Below are 12,526 nucleotides of genomic sequence, written 5' to 3' on the forward strand. Positions count from 1 at the left end.
GGAGTCTCTACTAATAAATGTTCGTTGAATTGAATTAAACAACCCTATGAGGGGAGTGCCACATGAATTACTCTCCTCATTTGTTAAATGGGATAGAAGCTCAGAAAGGTTGCCTATGAATAACCAGCTAATACAGGTCAAAGGAAGAATTCAAATTCGGGACTGCTAAGTTCATTGCTCTTTTTACAGTCTAACTCTGTTTCTTACATAAAAGCAGCCAACATGAATAAAGTGCTCTTAGGTTTGCAAAGCTCTTTACATATCTCATTTGATCCTTAGAATTCTTTGAAGCAGCATAATAGTGCCGTCATGTCCATTTTACAAATGAGAAAACTCATGCTAGAAAAGTAAATTGCCTTGCCTTTGACCTTACAGGTAGAAAGAGCAGAATAGATACTGTGACACCTGGGCATCCTGGATGAGATTAGCATCTACCAGGAAACATATCTGTGTCATATAGGAGACACAGGATGGGAAATAAGGACTACCTACAAAATGTGAGATTTTGGAGATCTAGTGACTGGAGTGAAACAGAAAACACTAAATTATAGGCAGGAGCATCATAAATCAGAATGAGACAAGATGCTGAGAGGAACAGACCAAGCCAGATGGCCCAACAACAGGATGGACAGCAGGATTAGTGAACCAGGCAGCTCTACCAGTCTGTCCAGACATGTGGTAAAACAGGATATAGATTGTCTCATGATAATATATGGCTAACCTCTTTCTAATGAATGTTGTTCCCACCTTCCTTGACCATTAGAGGAGAAAGCCTCATTAAGACCCAGCAAGAGGCTAGGTGGTATAGTGAAAAGACCCAAGTTTCCTGGTTCTTACACACACACACACACACACACACACACACACACATATACATACAGAGTCCATGTAACACTGAATAAATCCTGTGCCTCCTCACCTCAACTTTCCTTACCTGCAACATGGGAATATTGGTAGGAAAGTGATTTATAAATTTTAAAATTCTGTAGAAATGTTTTAATTTTCATTATTACTGGTGTGATAGAAAGAATGTTAAATTGAGAAGCAAAAGAACTGGGTTCAAATTCAATTTCACCTACTGAAATCATAGCCAAACTACTTATTTTCAATGTGCCTGTTTACTTAAGTGTGAAAAGATGAGTTCAGACTTGATGCTCCCTAACTCTCAATTTGGCTAAATCAGATTAAAACATAATTAAGAAATGTATGACAATAAATAAAAATTCAACAGAAAATTGATGATGTTATTTGTGGTTTCCTAAGTCAACGTGCAACCCCTAAGTGTTTGTTTGTATTTTAGTTTGACACCTCTGGATGATCTTTAACTTCATTACCAACTCTTAAGTCCTATGAGTCTGTGATCCTATTATAAGTGGGTCAAATTCTTTATCTTCTCATTTGGACTATGTCACTCCTCCATGACTGTACTCAGTCAAAAACATGACCTTCTTCAAAGACAAAAAAAGAATCAACCAGGGCTCAAATTCTCTCTTGTGGGAAAAGAAATGAGGTACAGGGGTTTTCTGTTCAAAGAAAGAAAACAAATGCACCCAACTATTTCATATGACTGTAATGGCTAGGAAACAATAGCCAGTATCTCAAGTATGAGTAATAACAACAAAGTATGATCCCCAAATTACTCTTCTTTCCATTGTTTTTAATAGAACCTGGCACTGCCTCTGTCTCATGGTCTTGGGAGTTGTGGGAGGGGGGTACCAAGTGTCTAACTTGAGTTCTGATCAGTGTATAATTCATATATACTGTGCAGATATTTTATATATGCCGTATATGTTTTTGTGTTTATAAGGGTAGAACTCATAGATGGCTGACAAGGCAGATGTATTTTTTATAATAATTAATATTTAATCATCATATCACAGATGAAAAAGACTCTCTGAAGAGGCATCTGAGAGAGAATTCCAAAGAGCCACCACCAATCAGCAAAGAATTGTCTTTCCATATTCTTTCTCCATAGAGTTGACTGTTGCTTTGTTGCTGTGCATGCACCATTTTGGAGTAGGACCTCTAATCAGATATTTGAGTTCTTTATAATCTATTTCTCCACTTTCTGGTGTCCAGTTGACTCTCTTAGTGTTCTTGTTCTCATGGAGCCTTGGACTCTTAAACTTTGAAGAACCCTTGGAACATAGATTATTGGGGTTCAAAAGGAATCTTAGTCTCTAACATAGAATGCTAGAATGTAGAATATTAGAACTGCAAAGTACCTTAGAGTGTAGAATGTTAGCACATAAAATATTAGAGTAGTGAAATACCACAGAGAGTATTTAGTCCAACATCCATACTTTACAGTTGAGGAAACAATGCTTGTAGTCATTTTTGTAACACTTTGAGTCTTCTCATCAGAACTTACCAATTTATCTTTAACCAAGTATTTTTTGACATTTCATTGTATCTTGAGGGGGGCCTCAAAAAAGTGGTTTAAAGAGTACTACCATTATAGTGAGGAAGTGTGACTCAACATTCAGAATTTCTCTTCACTGAGAATTTGATTTATTTGGCTGCCAAAGATCCAAGAATTGGAGATGGGATAAAGTTTTCAAGAAAGTTCAGCCCAGACTTCAGTGGTGTTGGAGCACTGGTGGGAAGAAACTGAGATATCTCCAATGTGATGACAAGTGGCCCAGGTCAATTCCTGAACTGGCCTCTCTTAGGCAAGTGCTCTAGCTTGGAAAAGGGAAGCTGGGATGACTTTTTCTAGCTTGCATTTCTCCTCCATTTTTCCCTTTTCCTCCTTTCAAAGATTAACTGATCAAGGCATTTCATAATTTCCTTTTGTCTTTTCTTTTTCCTCTTTCCTTTAGCCTGGTAAAGCCCTTAAGACACTATACAGTCTTTCTCTCTGAAGACTCTTCTGACGACGATCAGCGGGAAGAGGACCCTTTCTCTGGCTATTCTGACAACTTCTTCTTCTGTACTCCCTTTGAATGGTCTCTCTCTCCCTCTCTCTTTTCCTCTGTGTCTTTCTCTGGGTTTGTTAGTGTTAAGCATTGAGTTCTGCTTGATGGCCTTGCTGTGGTCTCCAGTGCATGGTTTAGCTTTTGCTGTGCAAATCTAAAGCATGGGATGTGGGCACCGATGTTTTTCTGCCTTGGCTTTCCATGGATAAAAAGAGCTAATGATCTGCTGCTAGAGCATGCTTCTGCCATTTTCCTGCACCAGGGATGGACCCCACCCCACCTACCTTCTTCCCATGCTCCCTACTTTTCTCAAGTTTCCCTCTCCCTCCCCAACACTTTCTTCTCCTCATCCCCTCCACCCCCACCTTGATTCATCATTCACTGCCACTGCCTTTCTAGCACCACCATCAAAGACCCTTCCCCCTCAGCTGCCAGCCTCCTGCATGACCTGTGCCTGGGCCACTTCACGAGGCAGCATCACCTCTGTTACATTATTGCAGCTTGTGATGTGTGCTTTTATTTGTGCCATTTGTGTTCTTGCTTTGTTGGTTTAAACAGGAGTTTGTGGCTTTGTTCATAGGTGTCTTTTCATTTCAATACTGATCTGCTTCTCTCTGGCTAATCTGTTGTACTGTGCAAATAACATTTGCTGCACTCACCAGGAATTAGCAGACCTTTGGCTAACAGGATGGTCTTACTCAAATCAGAATGTGGTGCCAAACCTCAGGATGTATTTTAGTGCCCATATGCATAAACCAGCCAGTTTTGCCAATTGGCCAGCCCATCTCAATTAATTTAACTGAAAACCAAATTACTACAACAAACTTTTATTGAGTTCATATATATAATTCATTAAAAATGAAGTCTGTCAAGAAATGGCATTGTGGCAAAAAATTAAGCCCATTGATTTTTATTGATAATGAATTCTATTTTTTAAATCAGAAATGTGGACCTTCAAAGTTATTAATTTTTTTATAAGGGCATTTTTTGTCAGGATTTAGTCATATCTTTCCTTGGAAAGAAGCTTGTCCAGTTGCACAATAACAGCTTACTGATAATGGGTCCTGAAGTATAGATGAGAAAAGCTACGTGTTGGGATTAGAGGTCATCATACTTTAGAACTGGGACAAAATTTGCAACAAAGATGGTTAGAATATGGAACACAGAATGTTACAGCTGGAGATAGATCTCACATCATAGATTATAACCTATAGATCTTTTCACATAGACTGCTAGACCTGGAAGGAATCTTGAGACAAAGATGTAAGAGCTAGAAAGGACTTTGGTATATATAATGGTAGGGTGTAGACTGTTACCACAAGAAAGTACATTAGAAGCCTTCAGGTATGTCCCTTTCCCTTTCTATTCTTCCTATGTGATGAAAGGGTTGGATCCCTTAGGTTTATTCCAGCTTTAAATTTGTATGGTTCTAGATAATCTAGTCCTAATATTCCTCTTTTCCCATTTTTTCAAAGACCTAAAGAAGTAAAATAATTTTCCTAGAGTCACACAGTGAACTCTTGATAAGGCTGACCTGATTCCCAGTCTCCTTCCATAATACCTTTTGCTTCATTAAAGACCTGTTCTTGGGGAGGCTAGGTGGCGCAGTGGATAGAGCACCAGCCCTGGAGTCAGCCTCAGACACTTAATAATTACTTAGTTGTGTGGCCTTGGACAAGCCACTTAACCCCATTTGCCTTGCAAAATCCTCAAAAAAAAAAAGGGCCTATTCTTGTTTGGAGACTTTGCTGCAGTGATCATGGACATAAGTTTCATTGTGGCAGCAGATGGGCAAAAAAGAAAAGAAAACTGTATTAGGTTGACACCCCCCCCCCCAATAATAAAAGTCTGTTCATTTGGAATATTCAAGTATGGTATATATGATTCTTAGAGAAGAAAAAGTATGACATCATTTCTTTCTCTGAGAATTTTTAACCTTCAACTTATAAACTAACAATCTAGTCTGAAATCAGTTGATTTTTTTTTCCATACTAAAGGCTCAAGGAATAACGGATTTCCTTAATATGCCTTTCAATCCAAGTTAAAGTAGTAATTAACTAATTTTCTTTATCGGGGTACTTTTAAGTTTAATGCATTATTATATATTACTGACTGATTCTAAATTTTATGTTCTAAAATTTAAAAGAACTTAGTTTCTTAGATCCCATTTTTCTCTTATAATCACAATATGCTTTAAAGCAGTAAGATTTCAATTTCTTAATTTCTTCGATAATTGAAACCTTTCACTAAGTAACATATTAAAACTCATAATCTGGCATAGTAAATGGAATGCCTTTAAAGGTCTGGGAGTTGAGATTACCTGGGGTCAAATTTAACCTCTGAAATTAACTGTGTGTGACCCTGGGCAAGTGAACTAAATTATCTGTGCCTCCAGCAACTGGATGTGATTTGCTTATATACTCATCCATGTTTGGATTGTAATCTGTGTTGGGAGAGGGAGTTCTCATATCAGGAGTTCCCAATGCTGACTTCATCACAGGTCATCTGTTTTGGTAACATTTTATTTACATAGACTGGTAGATCTCTAGGTTGGAATAAAGAACATAGAAAATGTTAGAACTAAAATGGACATTAAAACTTAATTTTTTCCCAACCCCATAATTGAAGTTCAGAGAGGGCAAATTTTCCTAAGTAAATTAACTTTTACTGTTGCTAGTGACAAGTTTGAGTTTAAATCTCAAGATGAGGAGTTATGATCACACACAGCTGTCCAAGATACCTGGGGAAGGTGTGAGAAGCCTCATAGCCAGGAGAGGATGCTGTTTCTAAGGATCTCTGACCAGCACCTTTTACTTCACTATAGCCACAGGTCATTACACTGAGGCCTCAGAACAATTGTAAGACTGGGTACAATCTAAGCAAGGGATTTAGAGCTTGACCACTTAGGAGTTAACTCTCCTTAAACTCCAAATTTTGGGTCTGCTAAGATGATCTGCCTGGTAACTTTACAGGACAGGAGAGAATCACAGAATCTGAGAGTAAGAAGGAACCTCAGCAGCCATCTAGTTCAACTCCTAAACAAAAGAAATCTCCACCATAATAGACCCAACAAGTGGATTACCTAGCCTCCACTTGAAAACTCCAGGGAGGAAGAACCCACCGTCTCCCATGGCAACCATTTCACCTAACTCTTAGTAGAAGAAATTGGCAAAATATTCCAGTCCCCTTATCAAGAAAACCCCATGGACAGTATTGTCCAAAGTGTCACAAAGAGTGAGACACAACTGAATGGACTGAACAACAACATCCATTAGGAAGTTTCTTCTGATATCAAGTTTCAGTTCACCTTTTTTGCAACTTCTATCCATTTCCCAATTTAGGCAAATAGAACAAATCTAGTCCCTCCATATTCCATGTGATGATCTTGCAGATACTTTAAAATGGCTATCATGTTCCCTTCTCTGAGTGTTTGCTTTTCCAAACTAAATATGCCTACTTCCTTCAGTCTTCATATGGAGGCCCTTCACCATTCCAAGTGGCCCTTCTCTGGACTCTCTTTAGCTTCTCAATCTCCTTCTCATACCGTGATCTCCAGAATGATACAATATTCCAAATGTACTCTGCCAAGGGCAGTGTTACCTCGTTGATTCTAAAAACTATGCCCTTCTTAATGTTACCCAAGATCTCATTAGCAATTTTAGTTGCCATGTTACTGATTTATAACTACTTATTCAGAACAACCACTATCTAGCCATGCCTGCCACATCTTATATTTGTAAAGATGGGGTTTTTTTGGTATTCAGGTGCTAGGCTTTATTTACATTTATGCCTATTGAATTTGATCTTATTAGAATCTTTTCAATATCCTAATGGATCATCCTTTGAGTTAGCTATGCATCTTAGTTTTGTGTCATCAGTAGATTTGATGAAAGTAACGTCTATGCCTTTATACAAGTCAAAGATAAAAGTATTAAACAACACAGAGTCAAGCATAGATCCCTGGACATATCCACTGGAAACTTCTTGTCACATCAGCTTTGAACCATTAAGAACTTACTTTGAACAACTAGTTCAGAATCTAGTTGATTGTATTATTGTCTAATTCATTATTTTTCCATCTTCTCCATGAGAAGAGAATGCTTTATAAAAAGCATTGCTAGAATCAAGGTAAACTCCATCTGCAGTAGTCCCCTCATCTACTCATTTAGTAATCCTGTTCAGAAACAAATGAGGTTACTCTGTCCCAACCTGTGCTTGATGGAGCCAGACTGACTCTTCCTTTTCTTTCTCATTGTTCACCATCCATCTCTTTTATGTTCTGATATCCTCAGCAATTAAAGTCCAGGACCCTGTTTGTATTTTTGTAGACTCTTTGCTCTTCTCTAGTCTCTTACCTTTTTTCCCCTGATCTTTCATGTGTTCTAGGAGAGAATCTTTAGTCACATATGCTAATTATTTCAGGAGCTCAAGGTGGTCTTCATCCAGGTAACATGAATGGCATTCCTTGAGGACAGCCAGGGTCTCTCTTATAATCTCTTTGCTTGTCTTGAGTATCAGCTCCCTGGCTGATCATTTGTTCTATCATTTCTAGACTCTTTTTTTTTAGGATTTTTGCAAGGCAAATGGGGTTAAGTGGCTTGCCCAAGGCCACACAGCTAAGTAATTAAGTGTCTGAGGCTGGATTTGAACTCAGTGACTCCAAGGCCAGTAGTCTATCCACTGCCCCACCTAACTGCCCCTCCCATTAAAGCTTTAAAATAAAATTTAAAAATATCTTTTTGTTGTCTTTCTTTTTTTTTTATCCTGGTCATTGATTGTCATTCCTCACAACATTTTTAGCAAGACCAGTCCACACTCTCATTTGCTCATTTTCTGTTGCCAGGTTTTGTCTCCATCTTTCTGAATATTTCCTTTTTTTATAACCTAAGTTGGATTGGTGAGTTCTCAGTGAATCCATATTGATATCATCAGGCAAATCCCATTTTTTTCATCCTCAATGAAATTGTTTCCCTTTATATTTTCAGAATTTAATTCTTAAGCATCGCCTACCCCCTAAGGCTGACTTGCACTGAAGTACATTATTCCATGGGATTCTACTTATGTTTTCTCTTGAAATCTACTTTACCAAAAATCTAAGGGGCATAACCAGCCTCTCCCCATATTTCTCTCATCTATAACAAACTCTAGGAGAAGTCATCTCTCTTCACCAGGTCCTCATCATTTCTACCTCAATAACTTGTTCTTTCCTTGTTGATGAGAATCACATCCAGAATAGAATTCCCCTTTATTGCTTCTTCCATCTTTTGAAAGATGAAATTATCACTAAAGCAGAAAAGAAGTTAGAGGTGCTTAGAAATTTCACAAGAGTAAATGAGCAACCCCAGAATCTCATAGGTCCCATATAGGCAGGCTTTTACAGAATCCTAGACTGTAAGTACTAGGAGGGACCTTAAAACATAAAACATTGGAATACAGAATGTTGATACTGGAAAGGCATCTCCAAGCAATGAATATTAGGAAATAGAATGGTCAAGTTAGAACATAGATTGTTAGAGCTGGAAATGACCTTGAAGTCAAACTATTACAATCCTTTCATTTTACAGGTTGGGGAACTAAGAAAGGGGACTGATTTCCCAAAGGACTTAAAGGCATTCCTCTGATGGGATATGAGGTGGGAAAGGTATACTAGTAAGGGAAGGAAACCTGCACCCCATAAACACACACACATAGAGTAAAAAGGATATTGCCCCAATAGAAACAAGCTTCTGCAGAGTCCTCAGCCCCTCTGCCTTCCTCGGTCTGTTTGTTGTTCCCTTTGCTTTCACCCTCCCCCACCTCCCAGTCAAGACTCAGCTGCACAGCTCCCCGCCGGTGTGACCCCTGCCCTCAGCCTCCCTCAGCCCTGGGTCTTCATGTAGCCATTAATGAGCTAGGACTGCTTGTTAGCCACCAGATGCCATTGGAGGGGGGCAGCATGAGGATGTGCAGTACCAGCCACCAGCGCCAGCTCTGTGGCCCCCCTCCCAGTCTGCATCTGTTTATTGTTCCTCGGCTTGTGAAAGATGAACTCAGACACATTGGGCTCATGAATGTGTATGATGCACTGCATTCGGGGGGGGAGGTAGGCTCCTGCCATGATACCTTTCCCTGTACTCTCCCTTAACAAATATTTCCCCCCTTAATCTAAAAGCTTGTTTAAATGCCACAGTGAGACCAGCTGCCAATCAGATGCCAATCACCTCTGAAAGGCATGTCAGGTCTTATTGTTAATTGGATACACATTATACTGTTTCCCCTCCCAGGCGCATGCAAATCCCCTTGTGTTCTTCCTGAGTTTTGGGGAGGTGCCTGTGACTTTATGGTATAATACCTCCCTTCGGGGTGCTCCCTCCAACTCACACTCATACCATGGATTGGTTCCCCAGAAATAGCTGCTTTTGGAGTAACCAAGTAGGGTTTCACTCCTACCCCTCATAAATAAGCCCTCAACAGTGTTCCTTCCATTAACTATCAGCCAGTAGATCCAGTTAACTTAGTAAGACATTTACTAAACTAGCATATTAAGAACAGTAGGTATTCCCTCCCTAAACTGAGGGTGCCCTCAAGCACAACTACACACAGAGTCCATAGGAAGAGTGAGCTCAATTAGGGTCTGATGGTAGTGAGATAGGACGTATGTATATGGCCAAGGCCATTTGCAACTCCTGATACCTCAGGACCTTTCTTTGTAGCATCCTAAGATATCCTTCCTTAGGTACAACATCTCTTCTAGATGAATTGCTTAGTTTCATTCTCATTATCTACTTCCCTTCCTAATCCAACTCTCTTCTCTGCTTCCAGGAATCACACATTCCCTGGATGAGTATTTCCTACTCTTCTCAAAAAATAAAAGTAGCTACCCCTCAAAACTGCATGTCTGATGGGGGGGAGGAAAGAGAAAGAATTTCTCTTCTCTCTTCTCATTGGCATCTCCCAATGCTTGTAATTGCTTCTACTTGCAAACTATTGAGATTCTTCTAAAGCTTAGTTTTTTAAAGGTCATAGAACCATCACTAGTTTGTTTATTCAGCCAATCACATAGTTCCCTTATTGACCCAATTGAACATGTACTTCAACTCATAAATGAATCATGGAATAAACAACATCTTTACAGTTAGTTTCACACCTCATTAATACCTTGTCATTACATTCTTGGTCTTCTGTGACTTCACCAAGGTGAGGAGAAAACTCCTTCCCTTATATTCTCCCCACAGTTAAATATTTGCTGTCACCAGCAAATCAACCAGGATGCTTTTTTGGCAAAGGCCACATGGGATAGTTAATAAACAATCCAAAATTTATCATTATTGTACAAGGATAGGCCTTCCATAGATGATGGGCCTAGTAATTATACTCATTTACAAAATCACATTTACATAATTTTAGCAAGCAGACATCATTTTATAAAATTATCATGTTACCATTTTGGTGTTTACAAAGGCCTTTGCCAACCCAGAGATAATAAAGGAAAAAAAACAGTGAAAAGAAATTCAAACTTCCCATCTCAGAGGGAAAGCCTAGTCCCTACAGAGTCTCAGAACCTATAGAGTTATCCCCACAAAAATTAGGAACCTGGGGACTACCAGTAGTCATTCCCTTACCCTTCAGGTAAGAAACCAGACCACTTTGGCTTTGATGCTTATGTTAACAACATAAACCCCCCTGGCACAAATGGGGTTGGAACACTAACCCTTTCCCTCTCCCTAGGGAGAGGCCTCTCTTCTTGAAGCCCATAAATACAGCTTGGACAGAAGATTTTATCTGCATCTTTGAAACACCAAAAAGCACCCAAAATTTCTCTTAGGATTCCTTAAACATATAGGAAATCTAAGTGGAGATCCAAATTCATTTTCCCTCTCTAGGATAAGCAGGCTAACTTAAAAGGAAAACATGGTTCCAAAGTCCCAAAGGATTTGGAGACTTCCCAAAAAAGACCATATTTGGGGTTGATAAGATTTCTAGGTCATTGGATAAGCCCTATTCTGTGACTTTAAATACATAAGGATCTCATATGAGCATTTGGACTCATATCATGTAAGGTAAGCAGACTAGATCTGCTCAAAAGTTAAAGAAAAGTGTGCTCCTGGTGAGCTACTAGACCCCAGAATTCCAGGGATGCAAAATTTGTTCTGCTCATACTTGTTTCCATTCCCATAATGGTCACTGTCACAAAATATCAATATGTAAGCATTTTTTAAGGTTTTTTTTTTTTTGCAAGGCAAATGGGGTTAAGTGGCTTGCCCAAGGCCACATAGCTAGGTAATTATTTAGTGTCTGAGACCGGATTTGAACCCAGATACTCCTGACTCCAAGGCCAGTGCCACTATGCCACCTAGCTGCCCCCTTTTTTTTAAGGTTTTTTTTAATATGTAAGTATTTAAGAACATAAATTGACTCAAATAAACTAGTCAGACTTGAAAAGAAACACATCAGAAAATAGACTATCCAATTATGGTCTAAAACAGAAAAAAAAATTCCAGTTTTCTTTCAATGGATCCCTGCTGGGGCATCCAAGAAGAACCCCCCAGATAGGGAATCTCTCGCAGATGTCTCTGCAAATGCATCCAAATATCCTACAGAAAGCTCACAGGTTTCACCTCCTGCCAAGGGGATTGAGCTGTATACATTCAGCCAGTCCCAGAGTCCTCTTTACCCCAACTGAAGCAGGCAGATCAAAAAAGACAAGAACCCCTGCCCTGGGGTAACATCTCTATCTAATAGATGAGGAACCTCATCCCAGCAGACATTCCAGAGAGGGATTACCCAGCAGTTACTAATAAAGTTAAGATTTGAACCCCTCCATTTTGTAAAGCAAAGGCTCAGGAAAGGGAGATACTCTCCCCAACCTTATGCAGCAAGTTCACAGCACAACCAGGACTAGAACCCAAATTTCTTAACCCAGGACCAGTGCTTTTTTATCATTATCCCATGCTTCCTCTAATTTGCTTTGGGTTAAAACATGTAATCTCGCTCAAAGGATACCCTGATCCAACATGTATCTGGTTAGAATTCAGACATTGTCTCTTCCTAGGCCTCTGCCATATCGGGTCCTGAGAGAGTCAGACAGTGCAGATGGAGAAGAGGCAGGAAGCCCAGAGAAGCAGGCAAAGGAAGCCCCTGGTCCTTCAGCACCACCACCACCTGAGAGAATTGCAGATATCAACCTCCTGGAGGACATCTTCAGCAGTTTGGAGGTAGAGCAGCTGCCTCAGCCCTTGAGCCAAGCAAAGAGCTTGGAAGACCTCAGGCTGCCCAAGGATCAAGGTGACCAGCCATGCACATTTGATTACCAGGTATGGCCAAAGTTGGGGTGAGGATACAGGATCTCCAGTAATGCCCCCCCTCCAAAAAAAGGAAATCAACATTGCATGAAAGTACCTTTCCTTCTGCATATGCAACATTGTACATTGGAATTAGGAAATCTAGAATGTTAAGGCTAGGCCAGCCCTTAGAACTGTGAATGTTCTAAACATGTAGAACTATAGAACTTAAGCTGTTTAAGTTCAAAATGACCTTAGAACATAGAGTTATAGAACTGGAAGGAATCTTAGAATATAGAATGCCATGCCTGGACAGGACCCTGAAATGAAGGTTGGTTTAACATACTA

At 39.6% G+C, this 12,526-nt stretch overlaps 1 protein-coding gene across 6 annotated transcripts in view; it reads left to right on the forward strand.

Annotated features, from left to right (window-relative positions):
• Positions 1–12,526, forward strand: part of DENND1A (DENN domain containing 1A) — a 709,454-nt gene that overhangs the window by 685,166 nt on the left and 11,762 nt on the right. For 4 of the 6 annotated variants that reach the window (XM_074211609.1, XM_074211608.1, XM_074211610.1 and 1 more), the window contains 2 exons: positions 2,823–2,948; positions 11,950–12,211. In XM_074211609.1, the coding sequence (XP_074067710.1) occupies positions 2,823–2,948; positions 11,950–12,211 (388 nt within the window). The remainder of the gene's footprint in view (positions 1–2,822; positions 2,949–11,949; positions 12,212–12,526) is intronic. The other 2 variants (XM_074211612.1, XM_074211613.1) reach the window with 1 other exon arrangement.

Source organism: Macrotis lagotis, chromosome 1, assembly GCF_037893015.1.
Source record: "Macrotis lagotis isolate mMagLag1 chromosome 1, bilby.v1.9.chrom.fasta, whole genome shotgun sequence".
Lineage (NCBI taxonomy): Eukaryota > Metazoa > Chordata > Mammalia > Peramelemorphia > Peramelidae > Macrotis > Macrotis lagotis.